Raw genomic sequence first — 19,683 nt, forward strand, 5'->3', positions numbered from 1 at the left:
TCCAGGACAAGGCTCTCTTGATCATCTCATGCCCACTGTTCATAGGATCTTCAGTTCATTAGCATCTTGTTTAGGGCCCTCATTCTTATAGTTGGCTCAGGGAAATCCAATTTTACTAAGCTGCTTTCACCAGAGACTGACTTCACAGTTGCTCTCCTATGTTCTGCTCTGTGTAGAAGGCCACACCAACCAGATTCTCTGGTAATTTTTAAATTAAGACTAACAGAAATGTTTCCTTTTCTATTTAGTTCTCCAAATGACAAGAAATCTTTTTGCTCAGTTGAAGGGGAATGGAATGGTGTAATGTATGCAAAATATGCAACAGGGGTAAGAACCTGTATTTTATACTTGTTTTAGGCTACGTTGAATTATAGCCTTCCTTCATCTGGAAATTTAAACACTGAGGCCAGCTCTAATGCCAGCTCTTCAGGGAAATCCTTTTCCTTCCCCTACTTTTTCCCCAGCAGTACAGTGGTTTTTATTTTCTCCTCTCAAAATACGCAAATATATATATATAATGTACTCAAAATAGATGTGAAAAAATGCTTGGCATACTGTATGCCAAATCCCTATGGGTTTAGCTATATCACTAGAATATGTGGTATATTTATAAAATTAAGTGCTAAACTAACTCGTCTGTTTGTATACACAGCTTGACTCTTTTACAAGAAATGTATTTACTACCTAGCACCAGGAATGCAGAAATGATTAAGACAGTCCTTGACCTAAAGGAACTTGCAAATAGTACCTAATTAAAGTAGGGAGGAAGGTGGAATGGGATTAACAGGAGGAGCCAATGAACTGGATTTTGGACTTGGAGAATTTGAAATGTAAAAATGTAAAAAGCACTTCAGCATTTAACATTAGAAGTCATTGTTTATGGGTCAAGCTTTCCTAAGAGAGTTAATACTGAGCATGTAGCACATAGCCACATTGAAAACCTCTGTTGAGCTTCTACCAAGACTTAAGATACACTAATGTTATTTTATGCTGATAGTAGCATATGAAACTGTTTATACGTTGTCTTCCAATGTGGGATTTGATTATTAAATCTGTTCAGGACTTCTGGGAAGAGTTGACTTTTCCTCCTAGAACAGTTTGAACAATAAAGTGTCTACCTACCTCTTGTTTTTTAGGAAAATGCAGTTTTTATAGATACCAAGAAGTTGCCTATAATTAAGAAGAAAGTGAGGAAGTTAGAAGATCAGAATGAGTATGAATCCCGCTGGTAAGAGAACTTTGCTAGAGTTGTTGTGGTAGTGCCCCTGCTAATGGCTAGACATAGGCAGGGCTGGGTTTTAGAGACACAGTAGCACAGTGTAACAGCACAGACTAATTTTGAACTGGGTTCATATGGAGCTCCACCACTTAGTAGCTATGTAACCATGATGGTAAGCTAGCATCTCTTTGCCTTCTTTCCTGAAATGGGAACTACCTCAGAGTTGATGTGAGGACTAAATGAGATAATCATGTAGTATATAAATGATGTAAGGATATAGTAAGTATTCACTGTGTTGTTGGCTTATCACCTTGTGGTTTATACAAGAAGGCAGTGAGGTTTCCAGTCAAGGTGTGTACAACACCCTCAGGTTTTTTGTTGCAAAAAAAAGTTTTTTTTTTTTCCTTAAAGTTCATCTCTAAGTATTTCAGTATGTATCTCTAAAGTGACTTTAAAGGGGTGCCTGGGTGGCTCAGTTGGTTAAGTGTCCAACTCTTGGTTTCAGCTCAGTTTGTGATCTCACGGTTGGGAAGTTCAAGCCCCGTATCAGGCTCTGCACTGACAGCATAGAGCCTGTTTGGGATTCTCTCTTTTTCTCTTTTCCTTCCCTGCTCATGCTCACTCTCTCAAAATAAAATAAAGTGACCTAAAAACCACTAGCCACAATATCATGATCATGCTTTAAAATTCCTGGGGCGCCTGGGTGGCTCAGGTCAGGTCATGATCCAAGGGCTGTGGGATCAAGCCCACATTGGTCTCCATGCTCAGCGTGGAGCCTGCTTAAGATCCTCTCTCTCTTCTTCTGCCCCTCTCCCCTCCTCACACTCTTTCTAAAAAAATTTAAAAAAAAAAAAGTTTCCTTAATATCATCAGATATCTAGTTGATACTCAATATTCCAGTGGTTTCAAACCTAATTTTTTCCTTTTCCATCTGCATAGTAAAATCCAGATCTTTCAGTGGTTTGAGGAATCATGCACTAAAGTTCTTTGTTTAGCATATTAGGGCATTTCTTAAGTGAAGGAAGAGGATCTTACAACACCCAACTATGGTCTCTGACTTAACAGTCTGCTTGGCTGGACAGCCTGGTCATATTAGTAAGTGGAAATCTATAGAAATCCATAGGGGGATCTTAGGCATGCCACTTTTGTGGTTCCTAGGCATCTTCATTTGTACACTGACACTAGTCTTACCTAGTTGTCATCTTCCAGGCTCTGAGAAGCAGCCACATCTCTTACCCCGATAAGCCTCTGTTTCACATCTTGACTCTTACTCTATTCACACAGTTTCTCCAAGATTTCATTGTTCAGGGTAGTTTTTCTGAAATGGAACTTCTCTCCCCTGATCTAATAACCCTTTTGGTTTATAATACAGGAAACTCAAGCCCCATGGAGAGGTAAACCTACCCCCTAAAGTTGCATAGCAACTACAGGTCAAGCCAGAAGTAAAATTCCAGGTTTCAGTTCTGTTCTTTTCTCCTGTTGTCTCTACCATATCCAACTTTCTGCCCATCCTTTATTTTCTTCCTTTGACACTAACCGTGCAATCTTCCAAGCCCATTTCTCTGTTCTTTGCCACTTTAAGGAGATTGTCTGTGAACTATACTCAGAGTTATTTGACTTATTACTTTCATTGTGCTGTATTTAGTGAGGCTCTAGACTTTCATTCTCAAGTTTGCTAACTCCTTTGTCCATCAAGTACTTAGCACCTTGACTTCTTTTCTTTAGCCTTTGGAAGGATGTCACTTTCAACTTAAAAATCAGAGACATTGATGCAGCAACTGAAGCCAAGCATAGACTTGAAGAAAGACAAAGAGCAGAAGCCCGGGAAAGGAAAGAGAAGGAAATTCAGTGGGAGACAAGGGTAAGCTTGTTTGGGTTGCCTGCCCCAAGGTCCCAGCTCCTATTCCCTCTGTATCCTGAGGTATATAACTCATTCATTTCAATGAATGCTGAAGTGAAGTACCACTTTTAAATAAGCATGGCGATAAACAAAATGAGCCTTGGTCCCTGCCTGAAACTCATTTTAGTGTAATGGAAGAAAATATAAAATAATAAAAGGTATAATTCTAGAAGTACAGAGCAAGTGAGTAACTGAATTTTCCCCCATTTCTTTTACAGCTATTTCATGAAGATGGAGAATGTTGGGTTTACGATGAACCATTACTGAAACGTCTTGGTGCTGCAAAGCATTAGGTTGGGAAATGCAATGTTTACACCTGATGACCAGGGCAATAGGCATAATTAAGCAACAATCTTCCTTTGGGAGAACCTATTCACTCCCTTCTTATTGCAGTGGTTCCTATCTCAGGGATACTGGACTTTCTGATGCAGATGAACAATTAAAGCAAGAAAAGCTTCCCGTTTTTTCCTTTTCTGTGGCAGTTACAGTTTTGACTTCAGTCCTGAGAAAAACTTCAGGTTTTGAAAACAAGATGTCTGCTTTTTTCCCCAAACCCCATGCTTTGAAAAGCATTTATAAATCCCAGTCTTAAATCTTGCATACCAGTATGGCTGTTAAGATCTACATTTGTTTCCTAGTTCATATAATTCTGGGATGGATATATATATATATAATTACATACACACATATATAAATATATACCTGATGCCAGAATTTTCATAAATGCTCCAACTACTGTAAATATTCCTGAGTTGTTTTAGAAAATTAGTGCAATGTATTAAAATCAAGTGTTAGGAAATTTCATGGCCTCACCTATAACAACTTTTGTTTTGGAATTGGACTATTGTATCTAATGCTGGACTATATTTAATTATACTCAGTGCTTAAGGCTTCATAAAGTAATTTTTCCAGTTTTTTTTAATGTGTTTCTTTTATTGTTTGGCAGCCTGGGATCTAAGAGTTAATTTACATAAGGACTCTCCAGAAATAATAAAGGATCTATTCTTTTTTTTTTCCACCCCTCCTTTATACCTTGTTTAGCCCCCACCATGCTATCCTCCAGAGTCTTCCTTGAACTCTCATACAGCACACATAGGGCTCCCAACATTTTATACAAAAATATTTTATTGTTTTAGAGGGTTTGGGAAGAATAATTAGATCCCCCCACCCCACAATGAAAAGAATGCTACAGCAGCAAAATGGCTCATTCTGAAGGGCATTACAGAACTATCTTTATTTAAAAATACATTAAAAAAAAAAACACAACAAAACCACAGGTATTAGCACCTAGCATTTAGGCACTAAGACATCGGTTACATAGGGCCTCTCAAGGTTCTCTTACAGACCTAGATCCTCCATCTGAGAGAACCAGGACATGCCAGGGCTTCTCATATTGCTCCTGCAAGCATTTTGGTCACACTTGGTGCACCCTGCTACTTTCTCTCTGCCAGCTGCTATAGTAACCCTTGGTTTGTTAGTCATAATGTGGTGGGTAGGAGGAGAATAAGTCAAATTCTATGATGGCAGTGCAAAATTTCAATGGCACTACTAGCAGTATAACTAACTTCATAAAATACAAACACATTTTTAAATACACAATGCTTCAGGCCAACGGGACTGCAGTTTATTTGACTATTTTGTGGTAGGGGAGAAGGTTAAGTGTTGATGTGAAAGCCCTGATGTCAGTAATGGGGATGGTAGACTCTACCAGCAAAGGAGAGGTTGGCAGGTAGGTTAGCTGCATCACTTCACAAGAAGAGTTTGAATCTTCACCAGAAGGGGAACCATCTTCTTCCAGCTCATACCTCCCAAATCCAACAACCTAAAAGAAGCCAAAAACTTGAGGTGAGAAAGGCTGACCAGATTTGGGCAAAGCCCTGTTAGAATCTTTGATACCAACCCAAACTCAGTGAATGGTAACTGGGCTAAATGACAGCTCTGAAAAGGATAGAGCTACAGCTTTAGTTAGCCATACTCACATGAACGCTGAGCATTTTACTTCCTGGTCCTCTATGAGCCTTGAACCAGTTGACTAGGTCTGACTTTGAGAATGACTTCAGTGCTTCAATCTTACAGGGGAAAGGGAAGATAGGAAAAAAAGCAAAGAAAGCAAGCTATAAAAAAAGACTAGCAATGCATTTTCTGGAAAGACTGTTATTAAACTAACACACCCGAGGTGGATCTCTTTGGTACTGCTTAGCACCTGAGCACATCATTTTATTCTTCCAGGTATCAGCTTGCCTTCAACCTTCCAGAGAAGGGTGAAAAGCCTCTGAGACACACCTTCATCTGTTTCACAGTAATAATTAACCCTGGCAAATAAGCAAGAGAGGGTAGCAGATGCTGTAATTATAGCTGAGTACTACACACAGCCAAAACCCACTACTGCCTCAGTGTCACCTCTCAGGTACATGGTAACTGTATATTCTAGCTTGCTTGAGAAAATATAGTAACAACTGAAGCAGGTAAAGAGAACTTTGTCTTTTTTTTTTTTTTTTTAATGTTTATTTTTGAAAGAGTCACAAAGTGCAAGCAGGGGAGGTGCAGACAGACACAGAATCCAAAGCAGGCTCCAGGCTTGGAGCTGTCAGCACAGAGCCCGACGCGGGGCCTGAACCCAGACTGCGAGATCATGACCTGAGCTGAAGTCGGTCACTCAACCAACTGAGCCACCCAGGTGCCCTGAGAATTTTGTCTTCTAATAGGAAAACTGGAGCACCGTATGAGCTGGGCTGAAATCTCTTATTAAATAACTTTCTTGCCTCTGTGTCCTTTGCTAATTCCCCTTATACAGTTATATTCTCAGCGCTAGACTGCAAGTTCCAGAGCTTTTGTGCATTTTACTACTTGGGGCTAGAAGCTGTCAAAAAGACCACAGCCAGAATCTGGAGAGGAATTCCATAACGACCAGATGTTCTCAATTTTCTTTAAATAGAAAACCCCTTTCCCCACCCCCAACAATCCTGCAGTGAACCTCAATATAAAAGTATTTTACAAAAACAATATAAATACAAAAATAGATCTGCTCACTTAGGTGCTAGACAGGCCAGTCTGGAAACAGGATTTGATTTAGTAAAAAACCAAACCTAGAGGAACACCCCAGGTTTCTCTTCCACTTGGGATTGGGACTCCTATAAAATCAGGAGTCCCTATCAGAGCTCTGTCACTCAAAACTGTGTTACTACTACCTCATGGGCAAGGCGGTCAAAGAGATACTGCTGTGTCACCACTTCGTTCCAGTTCCTGTCCACCTCCTCCCCAAGGTGGGTATCTTCACACTCCTTTAGCTTGATCAGAGCTGTGACCTGTTCCACCAAAAAAGGAGACCCTCAGGTATAGTATCACACCAGATGCCCCAGAACACACTTGGCCCTGTTCAGTCTGGTTAGTGACAGACCTGCTATGGTCCCTTTATTTGGGACCTGCAGCACGATGGGGAGGGATAAAGCTACGAAGACATTATGACCATGTTAAGGTGGGGGCTACAAAACTCAAAATCTGGCCAGCAGGTAACACTGGCAAGATTGGTATCAAGTTGTCTTATGGGCTTGTGTGGACCAAGGAACAAAAGAGCAGGTCAGCACAGTTACCTGGGTGTTGAATGCATCCTCAGTGAGGTTCTCGATCTTCTCCTCAAAGTTTGAAAGAAACTCCTCTATCTTCTTATCAACAACTTCAGAACTGAAACAAAACATCTTCAATTAAGAGTCATCAGGAACCTGGTCTCAAGCAGAATGCAGAAGAAGAAAAGGGCTAAGGCATATTTTTAGGAAAGAGACAAGTATTTTCCTCCCAGGCCTCAGTACTCCCCTACGCTGAGGGAGATACAGGAGAGAACCCAACCCCTACCTCCAGCCCAACTTCCTGATATCCTCAATACTGAAGCAGTGACAACCCATGCTTGACCACTCCAAAGCTGAGAAACAAGGCTTGTTTGTAACTCTGGTTCTAGTATGAATGCTAGGCCAGGCATTCTTTGCTTTTGTCCTCAGACCTGCCTAAAGAGAGGAAACATTGGCAAGCCGTGCACAGTGACCACAGGACTTGAGTCAAGCCTTATAGGATCACCGGAACCACTGATCTGTCCTGGATCAGGCAGGCATCTCTGAATCACCCTCCATCCCCACCCCCTTGTGACTAAGTGAAGCAAACCCTATTTTGGTCAGAGTTGCCTGAGGTTTAAGGAAGCACCTATAGCCCCCACTCTCCAGGCCAAGAATAGTAATAGCTGGGCCCATCTACTCACTTGTATTTAGTTGCCTGAGTCCCCACAGTGACAGAAAATCCTAGAATCCCAGATGTGTTCCTACAGGTAGGGTAGACATGGTACCTACAACCAGAATGAAAAGTTCTATGAACGCAGGTAGTCACCTGGGCCCTGCCCTCAGAAACTAGAGGTAAGTAGGAAGGGTTTCTGCACATCTTTACTGGACCTGGAGGTCCTGAAAGAGAATCCACAAACGTATATGCATCTATTTCATTCTCAGGTTAGGGTGTCCACCCCCTCTCCTGAACTGAGGACTACAGGCTAGCTTTTATCCTTGCTAATCTCTGAAACTTAACTGAACTGAAAACCTGATCATAGACAGTACAAGATGCAAATTCTAGAAGTTGTCTTGACCAGTAGGTATGATGATGATGCTAAGGCATGGAAGGACCAGCGAGCTCTGAGGCTGCTCAGTCAGGATATCTGATAAACCTCAGCCTGCAAAGTAAGCCCCAGACCTTTATTTGAGCTCAGTGCTCTTGCCAGCAGACTTACCCAAGGGTCTGCTTGGTTCGAAGGAAGTCAAAACAAGGCTCTTCCATGTGCATCTGTAATTCAACATACTACCCATCAGCCCAACTCCTCCCAGCAGAGAAACCTCCATTTCTAACCCCCAAGTGTTCCACATACCCCAAGTCCATCCTTCTTTACTGTCTTCTTCCTAAATCGCCCAGGCCCCCTGTCCATTCTCATACCAGATGAGAATACTAAACATAACCATCTCACCTACCAAACAGGCCTCTGACCTCTCCCAAGTCCCTAGCTCCCAGGCATAAAGGCCAGTCCTCGTAGTGGGTCAAGGGCTCCTGAACACCTCAACTCTCCTTTATTACAACTTACCACAAGCAGCTCCATAAGAGTGTATTCTTTCAGACTCCTGGTACCTGACTGAAAGGAGAAATTGGTCAGACCAACTGAAAATCCAATGGCTTATAGGGCTTTTTAAGAATCCAGTTATTCTTGGCAACCATTTATTCAGGTATCCATCCCATTCTTCTCTTCCCCTCAAAGAGTTGATCACACCCTCTGTTGCCATACTTGCAACAATTTTGTTTATACATCTGCCTTTCCACTAGACTGCAGGCCTGTGAGGACAGAAATCATGCTTGATCATTTGAATTCTTGGCCCATGCACAGGACTGCAGGCACACATGAAGGGAAGTCCAATAATCCCCACCCAACCTGCCAGTTCCTGCCCAAAGGACCCAAAGGATATAACCTAAAGTCAAGTACATGCAGTTCAGGGTCCTAAGGAGAAAAGCAGAAAATGGGATCAATGAACAGTATCTGGAGCTATTCCTTCAATAGGAAGGACATGAATAGAAGTTTTTAAGGCCACATACAGGGACCAAACCAGTTGCTAAGAGAAATACCTAAGAGGCTGATACCATACTTGGAGACCACATGCTGGCAATCCTGAAGAGTAGCAAAATAATGCAATTAGAATGAAAGGGCAGGAGGCCAAAATCCAAGGATGTTGCTAGTACATCATATAGTCAGGCTCTTGCAGGCTCCTCTGACACGTACTCATTGCTATTCCTTCCCACTTCACCAGAGGAAGAGGCTAAAGCCTGTGTGCCCTGCAAGTCCTGTTTAGTCAGGCAAAGAGATTTCCTGTTTGCCTCTAAGAGGACTGTAACAAAACTAGTTGAAACCTTGTATCAATTTCCAGTTTAAAATGTTGTCTGGGGGCGCCTGGGTGGCTCAGTCGGTTAAGCGGCCGACTTCGGCTCAGGTCATGATCTCGCGGTCCGTGAGTTCGAGCCCTGCGTCAGGCTCTGTGCTGACAGCTCAGAGCCTGGAGCCTGTTTCAGATTCTATGTCTCCCTCTCTCTGACCCTCCCCCGTTCATGCTCTGTCTCTGTCTCAAAAATAAATAAACGTTAAAAAAAAAATTTTTTTTTTAAATAAAATGCTGTCTGGCGGGAGGGAAGTGGTGCCCTAAAGAAAGCAGTTTGTTTTGGAAGCTAGTGCTAACAGGTGATTGATAAACACTTCGACAGACATGGTCACACGTGGTCTTATGCTATGAAATCCTGCCTAAAACAGAAGTACTATGGTTTTGAGCAGCAGAAGCACTGGAAATGTGGACAAGGCTAATAAACAGGGCCAGGCCGTATTATTTATGAACTTTGGGGCCTGGTAGTCATTTCAGCTTCAAATAAGCTGAGAAACTAGATGAAAGCAAACAAACAAGGCAGCTATAGTCAGCAAAAGATGGGCTCTACAGACAAACTGGATCTCAATGGAAAGACTTAGGTCCAGGCCAGAAACACAATAAAAGGACAAAGTGACAGACACTAAGGCCATGTAGCCCTGCCCAAAGCCCCGATCAGAGGGCTCTTCACAGGGCCTGACACAGAAGGGACTTCCTCATGCAGGACTTCAAAGACTAGAGCAGCAGCTAGCGGTAGAAGCCCCAGAGTGTAGGAAGTCTGACATCAGTCTAGACAAGCACAGGTCCCCCATAGTCCTAGAAGTAAGTGGGCTAACCACAAGCTACGGACCAAATGAGATTATTGCAAAGCTCTACCTTATTTTAAGCCCAATCGCACCTTCCCAGAATGATGTGGAAAGAACAAAGGATCTGGGGGTGTAAGGAATAAATTCAAGCCCCACTTAGTATGACCTCAGGCAAGTAAGGGACTCTGGACCTCAGATTCATCATCCATAAAACAAGAGATAAATCCTTTATCTAAATGCTTTGAAATTTTTAATTGGAATTCTGGTAGTCATTCTTTTTGCTATATATACTGATTACTTGGCTATGTTTACTTTTGTCTCTTTCAAAACTGTCCTTTTAACAAATGTCCTCCTGCTGCCTGGGGTTGGTTCTGTCAGGGGAACATGTAGGAACTCCCAACTACTCTTCAGTCTCTGTCCCTCTGGCCCAGTGGTTGAAGGATTCAATGAAGCATTATGATTGAAAAAGAATCCATTTCACTGATAGGAGCAATTTTTAAATGCAATTGCTTCAATGGGGCACCTGGGTGGCTCAGTCTGTTAAGCGTCCAACTTCAGCTCAGGTCGTGATCTCACAGGTCATGAGTTCGAGCCCTGCATCCAGACTCTGTGCTGACAGCTCACAGCCTGGAGCCTGCTTCAGATTCCGTGTCTCCCTCTCTCTGCCCCTCCCCTGCTCAACTCTGTCTGTCTCTCTCCCAAAAATAAACATTAAAAAAATTTTTTAATGTAATTGCTTCAAGAAGACAAATGACTGCAAGGAAAAAACTACAGAGGTAAGTGCAAAATAAAGGGCCTCGAAAGTCATAGGGTCACTACTCCAAGGTACTCTGGACCTTCCATCAGGCTCTTAGCCATGAGGATGGCTGTGTGTAACGGGGCCAGCTGACCTGATAGTACACAGTGACTTCAGAGTTGGCATCACCCTTGTTCAGAGCTCTCACTTTGCACAGGTGGTGACCACTAGGCAGCTCTACCACCTGGAACTGCACAGGCATCTCCTGCTCCAGAGGCATGAAGTTCAGCTTACTGCAAAAGAATGAGTGTGGATCACTGAACAGTGCCTTTATCCTCTTACCCCCTCCCAAAAACTACTATGAAGAGGTGAGGCCATCCACAGTCCCTTCTGAATTGCTTTGTTTACATAACCAGCCTCAAGAAAACCTACTACAAGGAGTAGTATCATCCCCTGTGGATTTACTAATAACTGAGCTGTGGTTCAAGGCCCTCCTGCTGGTAGGAATATAGAACTCCTACAGAGAAAACTCATACCAATACTTACTCAACAACATATTTCAGGAAATCCACTGATTCCTAGGAAGCAAAAGAGAAAAAAATAACTGTATTGGGCACTATAACATTAATTTCACCCTGAACCAACTACTATCAACATTCTAATTGCTTAAGAAGCCCTGGATAGCATAAGGAAAGCAGATATAATCTACAAAATTCATCAATTGGGCTCATCATTCACTGATTTAATATTATGTTTGTTGAATATTAAGTGGCTCTCAACTGAACAGCTCCCTCTTTTTTCCCTTTGGCATTCTGTTAACCTGTACACTGTGACACGATCAAACTTAACTGTTCAGTTAAACCCACTAAGCTGTGTCCTCTAGGATACCTGTGACTATGTTTTAGAAACCTAGGTCTATAAATACAGAACCTGGCATAGAATGAGCAAAAGAATAACACTTAACACTAAGTGAATGCATCCTCTCCCAAGACTTCTGTTTTCTAACCTATAAAATGGGGGATAACCGAAGGGGTGAGCTCATCTTTACAGTGGTTTCTATCTGGGGCAATTCATGGTACTAAGTTGTTTAGACCAAAAGGACCCCAGCCCAGTACTCCCACTGTGTTCAGAAAAGCAGGCAGCTATCCTGCTCTTCTCTATGTGGGTTAAAGCTTTTAAACTTCTTTCTGAGGAAAGGAAAAGAAACTAAGGCTGGTTTGGGGATTGGGGGAATAAAGACAGAGGAAGTACAGAGGAGACAGCAGTCTCAAGAGTGGCCAGTTACATATTCCATTGAGGGAACAGTCCTGAGAAACTAGAAAGCCATGAAGGAAGATGGTCAACAGGCAAAAAATTTAGGCAGAGTCCCAAACAAGCATTCTTGGCTGGAAGAGGCCTCAGGTAATTACAAGGTTCACAGACCTATCCCACTCAATATATATCAGAACAAACTCCTCATATGCCCCCAAACCTACTATTTTTCCTACTCCTCCACCAACCCACTGTTTCTAAAGCAAGAAATCCGGGCATCATCTAGACTTCTCTCTTCTCCCTCACCCCAACATCCAATCAGTCACTGAGTTTTGGTCATCTTCTATCTCACTATTTCTTTTTCATTTATTTGTGTAACTTTGGGCTTTATCATTTTTCACTTCAACTTGTGTGTGTGTAATGGTAAAAGCACATAACATAAAGTTCACCATCTTAACCATTTTTCAAGTAAACAGTTCTACAGTATTGAGTATATTTACATTGTTGCAAAATGGAACTCCAGAACTTTCTCACCTTGCAAAACTGAAACTCTATACCCATAAAACAACTCCCCCCTTTTTTCCATCTTCTCAACCCTTGGTAACCACCATTCTACTTTCTGTTTCTACGACTTTGACTACTATGGATATTTCATATATTCTGGAATTATACTTCATGTCAATTCTTATAACAGCCTCATAACTGGTCTCTCTGCATCTTTCTTAACAACAAATCCCTATTTAAATGCTTCAGTGATTTTCTATTTACTACAGGATAAAACCCAAGCTCCTTAACTTGACACACAAGCTTGATATACAAGTTCTGTCTGTGTGTCTGTTTGTGTACACATCCCTCACCACACCCCAGATCTCCCACTTTAATCTCTAAATTAAACTGGTGTTTCCACACACACTCTTCAACAAGTAACCAACACCTTGTATTTACTAAATCATTTCACTCAAAGCCTTGTCCATTATCAGCAGTCTTCTTCATTGAGGAAGTCTTGCCCAGCATCAGAATGGCTGTGCTAGGACAACTCTGACCTGCGAAAACTACTACAGAGCTTCCTTTTTCGGAGAACTAATGCAATTCCAGAGCCCACAATAGCATTCAGACCTAGCCAATAGCAACAGAGCACCTCACACTTACTGTGCTTGTGACATTTCCTTGTACCAAGCCTTCAACAAAGAGCTGGGATTTGAACTCCTTGACAAAGCTCAGCAGAGACTCAAGGGAAAGGCCATCCATCAAAGCCCGGTACTTGTCAATCATAGACCAACGGGCATATTCCAGGATTAAAAGCCGTACATCTCTATATAGAGGGCAGAAAAAAGACAAAGTTTTATCATTTTGAAATGAATCTTAAGGTAAAAAAAGATTCTACAGATGATGTGTTTCTAAAGAGACACAATTTCTATCATAACTTAAGATGGGAGAAACAATGTCATAATCACCAAAAAGTATTTATAAAATTACATATACAAAATTATGCATAAATTTACTCACTGGTACAGCTCAAGTATCTCAGTTGCAAAATAAAATACTTCACATTAAGTTAACACATGAGTCACACACACCAATTTAAAATTGTTACTATTTTTACTTCAAGTCTCACTAACATTTTTTTAATTACTAAAGGCCACCATTATGGGTATCTATTACTACAGTAACTATACAGTATAAATAGTGGCTCTGGGCCAGAATCAGACTAACTCCTACTCCTCTCCACCCAACTCCCCTCTCCTCACACTAAGCTATCTGAACTTGTCAAGTTACTTCACATCTGTGACTCAATTTCTTCATTTGTAAAACAAGGGAATAATAATGGCTACCATTATAGGGTTTTGGAGAGAAATAAATATATACATCTAACGTTTTTAGATTTAACAAGTAACAAATCTTCAATAAATGGATATGATTATTAGTTTACCACATTTGAATAAAGTAGCATTCAGTAGTTATTGGATACATAGGGCTATTTTTCATATTGATAGCTCTAGACAACTCTCCTTTCCAACTTATACTTGGTTATTAGTTTTTATAACTTTTTGTGATGAGATTATAAGTTATTACAGATTTCTCAACTGCTCCCTGCCCTGCTTTTGAATTTTGTTCATTTATGGGCTCCTTATGACTAGGTCAAAAGTAGGGCCTCTATATAACGTTGTGCTGTTTGTTCACCATTTATAGATGTCCAGCAAGGAGGTCAAGCCATGTGCACAAAGGGTGGTATCTACTCAGAGGGGACTTCTTTCTCCCCTCCACAAAGACTCCACCTGCTGATAGAGGCCACCCCAAAGGGGCACTTCTTCTGCTTCACACAGAGGTACCTCTGGGCTACCATTAGCCCTAGACAAAAGAACAGGCTCTAATGAAAGGCTCAGGGTGTTATGAGCAGGAGGTTTAAGCATTATTCTACAGACTGTCAGAAGCTTTTTGCTATCGTTTGGAAACTTGGCTGAATTCTGGGTAGTTGCAGTTGCCAGATAAACTATGGATTAAGCAATTTAACTCAACTACCTCATCATAATACCCTACATACTACAATCATCAGTAAAACAATTTTGAGTTATAACAAAGCCAGCATTCACCATCTTTTACTTACAAACTTTGGAAAAAGCACCCAGGTTGCTTGCCTTTAGCCTATAAATAAGTATAGTAGGCTTATTTTAGTCCTACTCACAAATAGCTACTTAAGCTGGGTTCAGAAATCCTATAATCCAATGGACGATTTCCTAAACCATAGCCAATTCTAGTATGTCTGAAAAATAGCACTGAAACTATAGTCTCATCCCCCACACCTAACCCCTCAGGAAGGCAAATACTTTCAGGTCTTCAAAATATAAACTGATTCTGGGGCACTTGGGTGGCTTAGTAGGTTAAGCGTCTGACTTCAGCTCAGGTCACGATCTCACAGCTTATTGAGTTCGAGCCCTGCATTGGGCTCTGTGCTGACAGCTCAGAACCTGGAGCCTGCTTCAGATTCTGTCTCCATCTCTTTCTGCCCCTCCCCCGCTTGCGCTATGTCACTCTCAAAAACAAATAAACATTAAATTATATATTATATATGTATGTGTGTGTGTGTGTGTGTGTGTGTGTGTGTGTGTGTATATATATATATATATATATACATACATATATATATATACATACATATATAAGCTGATTCTATGTATACCCACTTGGCCAGAGTCTCAGGCTTGATGAGGATGTTAAAGTAGGTCTTCTTCAACTGCTCAGTTATCATTGTAAAAACAGCTGGTGTGGAACTGAATTCCGCTAAGTAGTCAATAATGAGCTGAAATAGTAGCTAAAAAGAAAAGAAAAAAGCACTTTAAGTAGAGAAGCATGAAATTCACTACGTTTTGGGGCAGGGATGAGGGGGGAAGGTTTTTCCCTTGTTTTTTACCAGGGGCCCAGCATGGTAATAGGCATTTGTAGAGGACATAAGAGAAGTACGTGACTCAAGGATCTTTAGGAGCTAAAATCCTCAATAACTGTGAAATTTGGAGCAATGATTACTTCTTTTTTTTTTTTTAAATAGTTTTCATGGGTATTCTTAAACATTTTTTTTCATCCAAATAAACTTAAATCACTTTTTATTCAGCATCTCCATTGCCCCTAATTTGACTTTAACTGAGAGGGCATTACATATATATATAAATTTTGGAAGTAATGACAACTTTCTATCAAAGCTATTCTATCCAGAAACATAATGAGTCTCTCTCTCTTATTTAAAGTCTTTTATTTATATGATTCTGTAAGATTTCTGGTTTCCTTTAGAGAGATTCTGTACTTTTCTTCCTTATTCCTAGGTATTCCGTTTTTCTCAATATCATATAACGGAGTACTTTTTCCATCCATTTCTATGTGGTTACTGCTACTATAGGAAAAAGAGCTATTGATTTTGATATACCGATCTCATGACCAGCCACATCATGTTATTTTTTAAACTTCAGTAGACTCTTAGGTTTTCTAAGAATACAATCATATCATCTGCAAAGGGGAATACTTTTTCTTTTCCAACTGGATTTTTTTTTTTTTTCCATTTTAATGTAGTAGCCAGAATAATAGAGATGATCATGTGTTTCCTTGGCTTGTGCCTGATTTTAGTGTTCAGCATTTCATCAGTTACTGTAACATTTGCTGTTACTGTTCTTAATGAAGGTTTTAAATTTCTCTTTAATGTTTTATTTTTGAGAGAGACAGAGTATGAGTAGGAAAGGAGCAGAGAGAGAAAGAGACACAGAATCTGAAGCAGGCTCCAGACTCTGAGCTGTCAGCACAGGGCCTGACATGGGGCTCAAATCCACAAACCATGAGATCGTGACCCGAGCGGAACTGAGATGCTTAAGTGACTGAGCCACCCGGGCACCCCTGAAGGTTTTTACTGTATTTAATTTCCCTCTATTCCTACTTATTAAGAATGCCTACTTACATTTATCAGATGATTTTTTAGTACTTATCATATAATGTTTCTCAATTGACCCGTTATGATGATTTGTGTTCATCAACTTAATACTGAACAACCAATCCTTTGCATTCTTCCCATTTGATCACATGAATTATTCTTTTTGTTACATTTTTAATTTAATTTTCAAATTTTTTAAATGTCTGAGTCTATATTATATAGGTGAAACTAGTGTCTACTTTGAGAGAGAGAGAGAGAGATTGATTGATAGATTCTATACCAGGTTTTAATATTAAGGCTAGGTAAGCTTCATAAAACTAAGAGCCTCAAATACTTGTCTATACCTTACACATATATTTTTTTACATTTATTTACTTAGAGAGAAAGCACACACATATGTGTGCGTTCAGCAGAGGAGCAGAGAGACAGAATCCCAAGCAGGCTCCACACTGTCAGCACAGAATATGGCTTATATTTTTTAAAAGCTCCCCAGGTAATTTCAAAAATACCTCTTAAATGACAACCAATGTTATTAGGCATTAATCTGTTTGGCTCTAAGCTACATTACACTTAGGCCTTTAAAGGTTGATAAAGGTTAAATATTCCACAGTGTCTCCTCCTGAGACCAATCTTTGTTCTCTGGGACAGTAATAGGGACAAGGGTACAAAGAAGAGAACTATAGTCTGCTCTTGGGTTTAGCTATGACAGAGAGGCCTCTTAGCACAGGTCTAACTTCTGCCAGGTCTTTTCCTCCACAATTTTTCTTGTATGAACCTAGTTCCGCAAATCTTAATATATGTCCTACACAAGAAATCAAGATATAAAATTTGTTGATGGACACATATTATTTTAGCTGGTATTTAATGGCATAACCCTCTTAGCTAGCATCCCATATTATTTCTTCTTCTGCTTAAGAAGTTTTTGACAAATAACACTGAAACATATTCCTTACCAAAAGATAAATTAATGACAAGATATATAGACCCTGTTTCTAAAAGGCTCAAAAACTTAGAAGGGAAATAAGACACATATTTGAAACAAAGGGATGGAGTGAAAGAGGAAGAAGGAAGGATACAAATATTTGAGTTCTACTCTGTCAGGTAATGTGCCACGTGCTTTAAATTTGTTATTACTGTCTGAGCATGAAATTAAGCTCACACCAGTCCAAAATGCCAGTGTTGGCTGCAGAGGAACTGACAGCAAAGGGAAGGGAAATCAAGCCTGAGGCATAGACTGTACTGCATGCATTGCTAATAATTAATGAATGTATATTGCTCTTATGTGTGGCCCAAGTTAGAATAGCTGTCACCAGCCAAGAATCCACATTTTGTTCTATGTATAGCAACCCATGCATAAACCTCTATACTTTGTGCTTTAGGGGCAACAAACATAAAATTTGAAGCTCTCTATGAGGAAAACAGAACATGTGTACTTACAGGTAGTTTGTGGTTGAATCCTTTCACTCGAATAATTAAACCATGTTCTCCAGCTACCAACTTGTACTCTAGCTGTGCCACATCTGCTTCATAAGCTGGTTCCGCAAGGTTATGGGTAAGGATATTGACAAAGATATCAAAGAGAACCACACTGAGAATATAAAATACAAATAGCACTATTAATTGGCAAGAAATAAACACAAATAAATATACTTTGATTTAACAACAGGAAACTTCACTTTTAGAAAGATGTTAATTCCACTACTCCAGAATGTAAAACTGTGTACTGAGTTAGAGTTTACCTAGGATTCAATTTTACAGGGACATTACAGACACCTACCTTTAGCAGTGCTTCCCAATCTTTTTCATGTTATATACACATACAAAATGTTAATATTTATACTGAAAAATGGGGTAAGTGTAAAAGGCATACAAGGCAATTGGCCCAAAGGCTCTGGCCATCCCCACAGCCTAGGTTTTCTGACTGACAAATTAAAAATCTGAGTGAAGGGGGAGATTAATACATTTTTTATGTGGTATTAAATGTTAGTGCTGCTTATCATTTTAAGGTTAGATTTTACAGTTTATTTATTTTTATTATTAATATTTTTTTTAACATTTATTTATTGTTGAGAGACAGAGCATGAGCAGGGGAAGGGCAGAGAGAGAGAGGGAGACACAGAATCTGAAGCAAGCTCCAGGCTCTGAGCTGTCAGCACAGAGCCTGACATGGGGCTCGAATTCATGAACTGTGAGATCATGACCTGAGCTAAAGTCGATGCTTAACCAACTGAGACACCCAGGCTCCCCAGATTTTACAGTTTAAGTAGCAAAGGAAAGGAAGAAGTACAGTAACATTTCCTGAACACCTCCTATGTTTCAGGGACATTTTAGGCTCTGACCTCCCACAGTGCAGGTATCTGTATAAATATATAAATTATTTGCTAAGAACAAAGTATAATCAGATTCCTTGCCAGTTTCTAAATATAAGATCAAACAGATCCATTCATTCTCATTACAAACTAGAAGCTAATCCAAACGCATCTTTAAGGAACTTTCTCAGTCCAATAATCCTATGATTAGCCTATACCATCAGCATGTGTTATAAATGGGTGGAGATGGAACAGCCACAATTCCATTTGAATGCTCAGTATCAATACAAATAATTTGTTTTGGGTACAGAAAAAATACACAAATCAGCAGCATAACTCAGTACTCATAGAGAAAATAACAGAATGATTCAGAATAAAACAAACCAAATAGTTTTTCCATAAGAAATATATTTTCCAGAAAAGAGGACAATTGCTTACTTTGCTGCAGACTTCTGTATCAAAGGTGAAATCAGATGGAAACGTATATATGCTAAAAGAAAAAAAAAAAACAAAAAAAAACAGATAAGAAATTACAGGCCAGAGGCCTCAAATATTTTATACATCTGCTATTTGACCCTAACATATTTTCTAAAAATTCTTTTTTTTTTTTTAAGTTTATTTTTATTTATTTTGAGAGAGATAAAGAGCCAAGGGGAAGGGGCAGAGAGAGAGAGGGAGAGACAGAATCCCAGGCAGGCTCTGCACTGTCAGTGCATGATGTAGGGCTCCAACTTACAAATCATGAAATCATGACCTGAGCCAAAGTCAAGAGTTGGACGCTTAACCGACTGAGCCACCCAAGTACCTCTAAAAATTCTGAAATAAGCTACTAGCCCTTAAATCCTCATTACATCTTTATCCTGAAGTGTCTTTAAAAAGTAATATTTACCAGTCTAAACAGTGTTCAGAAGGCACACTTCAGTCTATGGGAAGCACAAGTATATAGACAGATACACAAAGAAGCCTAGGAATAGTCATCTTTATTAATAGCTTTGGTCAGAGAACATGTTTACAGAGATATACATGTCAAAAACAACGGAACAATCCCAATGTTCACAGAGAGCTATAGCAGAGACTATCTAAAGAAACACTAATAAGCTATTCAAAAAACACCCTCCCAGTAATCT

The 19,683-nt window shown here is 40.0% G+C and overlaps 2 protein-coding genes across 11 annotated transcripts in view; one reads left to right on the forward strand and one right to left on the reverse strand.

The window, feature by feature from the left end:
• Positions 1–3,576, forward strand: part of OSBPL9 (oxysterol binding protein like 9) — a 191,071-nt gene extending 187,495 nt beyond the window's left edge. For all 9 annotated transcript variants that reach the window (XM_042951287.1, XM_042951291.1, XM_042951288.1 and 6 more), the window contains 4 exons: positions 249–327; positions 1,137–1,228; positions 2,945–3,080; positions 3,338–3,576. In XM_042951287.1, coding sequence (XP_042807221.1) covers positions 249–327; positions 1,137–1,228; positions 2,945–3,080; positions 3,338–3,412 — 382 coding nt within the window. In that variant the 3' untranslated portion in view covers positions 3,413–3,576. The remainder of the gene's footprint in view (positions 1–248; positions 328–1,136; positions 1,229–2,944; positions 3,081–3,337) is intronic.
• Positions 3,577–4,721: 1,145 nt separating this feature from the next.
• Positions 4,722–19,683, reverse strand: part of NRDC (nardilysin convertase) — a 101,537-nt gene continuing 86,575 nt past the window's right edge. For both annotated transcript variants that reach the window (XM_042951285.1, XM_042951284.1), the window contains 13 exons: positions 18,995–19,046; positions 17,685–17,835; positions 15,019–15,146; positions 12,986–13,148; positions 11,132–11,163; positions 10,740–10,878; positions 8,227–8,274; positions 7,882–7,934; positions 7,366–7,449; positions 6,710–6,800; positions 6,308–6,424; positions 5,099–5,188; positions 4,722–4,941 (listed from right to left, as the gene is read on the reverse strand). In XM_042951285.1, coding sequence (XP_042807219.1) covers positions 4,744–4,941; positions 5,099–5,188; positions 6,308–6,424; positions 6,710–6,800; positions 7,366–7,449; positions 7,882–7,934; positions 8,227–8,274; positions 10,740–10,878; positions 11,132–11,163; positions 12,986–13,148; positions 15,019–15,146; positions 17,685–17,835; positions 18,995–19,046 — 1,346 coding nt within the window. In that variant the 3' untranslated portion in view covers positions 4,722–4,743. The remainder of the gene's footprint in view (positions 4,942–5,098; positions 5,189–6,307; positions 6,425–6,709; positions 6,801–7,365; positions 7,450–7,881; positions 7,935–8,226; positions 8,275–10,739; positions 10,879–11,131; positions 11,164–12,985; positions 13,149–15,018; positions 15,147–17,684; positions 17,836–18,994; positions 19,047–19,683) is intronic.

The sequence above is a fragment of the Panthera leo genome, chromosome C1, assembly GCF_018350215.1.
Source record: "Panthera leo isolate Ple1 chromosome C1, P.leo_Ple1_pat1.1, whole genome shotgun sequence".
In the NCBI taxonomy this organism is placed as follows: Eukaryota; Metazoa; Chordata; class Mammalia; order Carnivora; family Felidae; genus Panthera; species Panthera leo.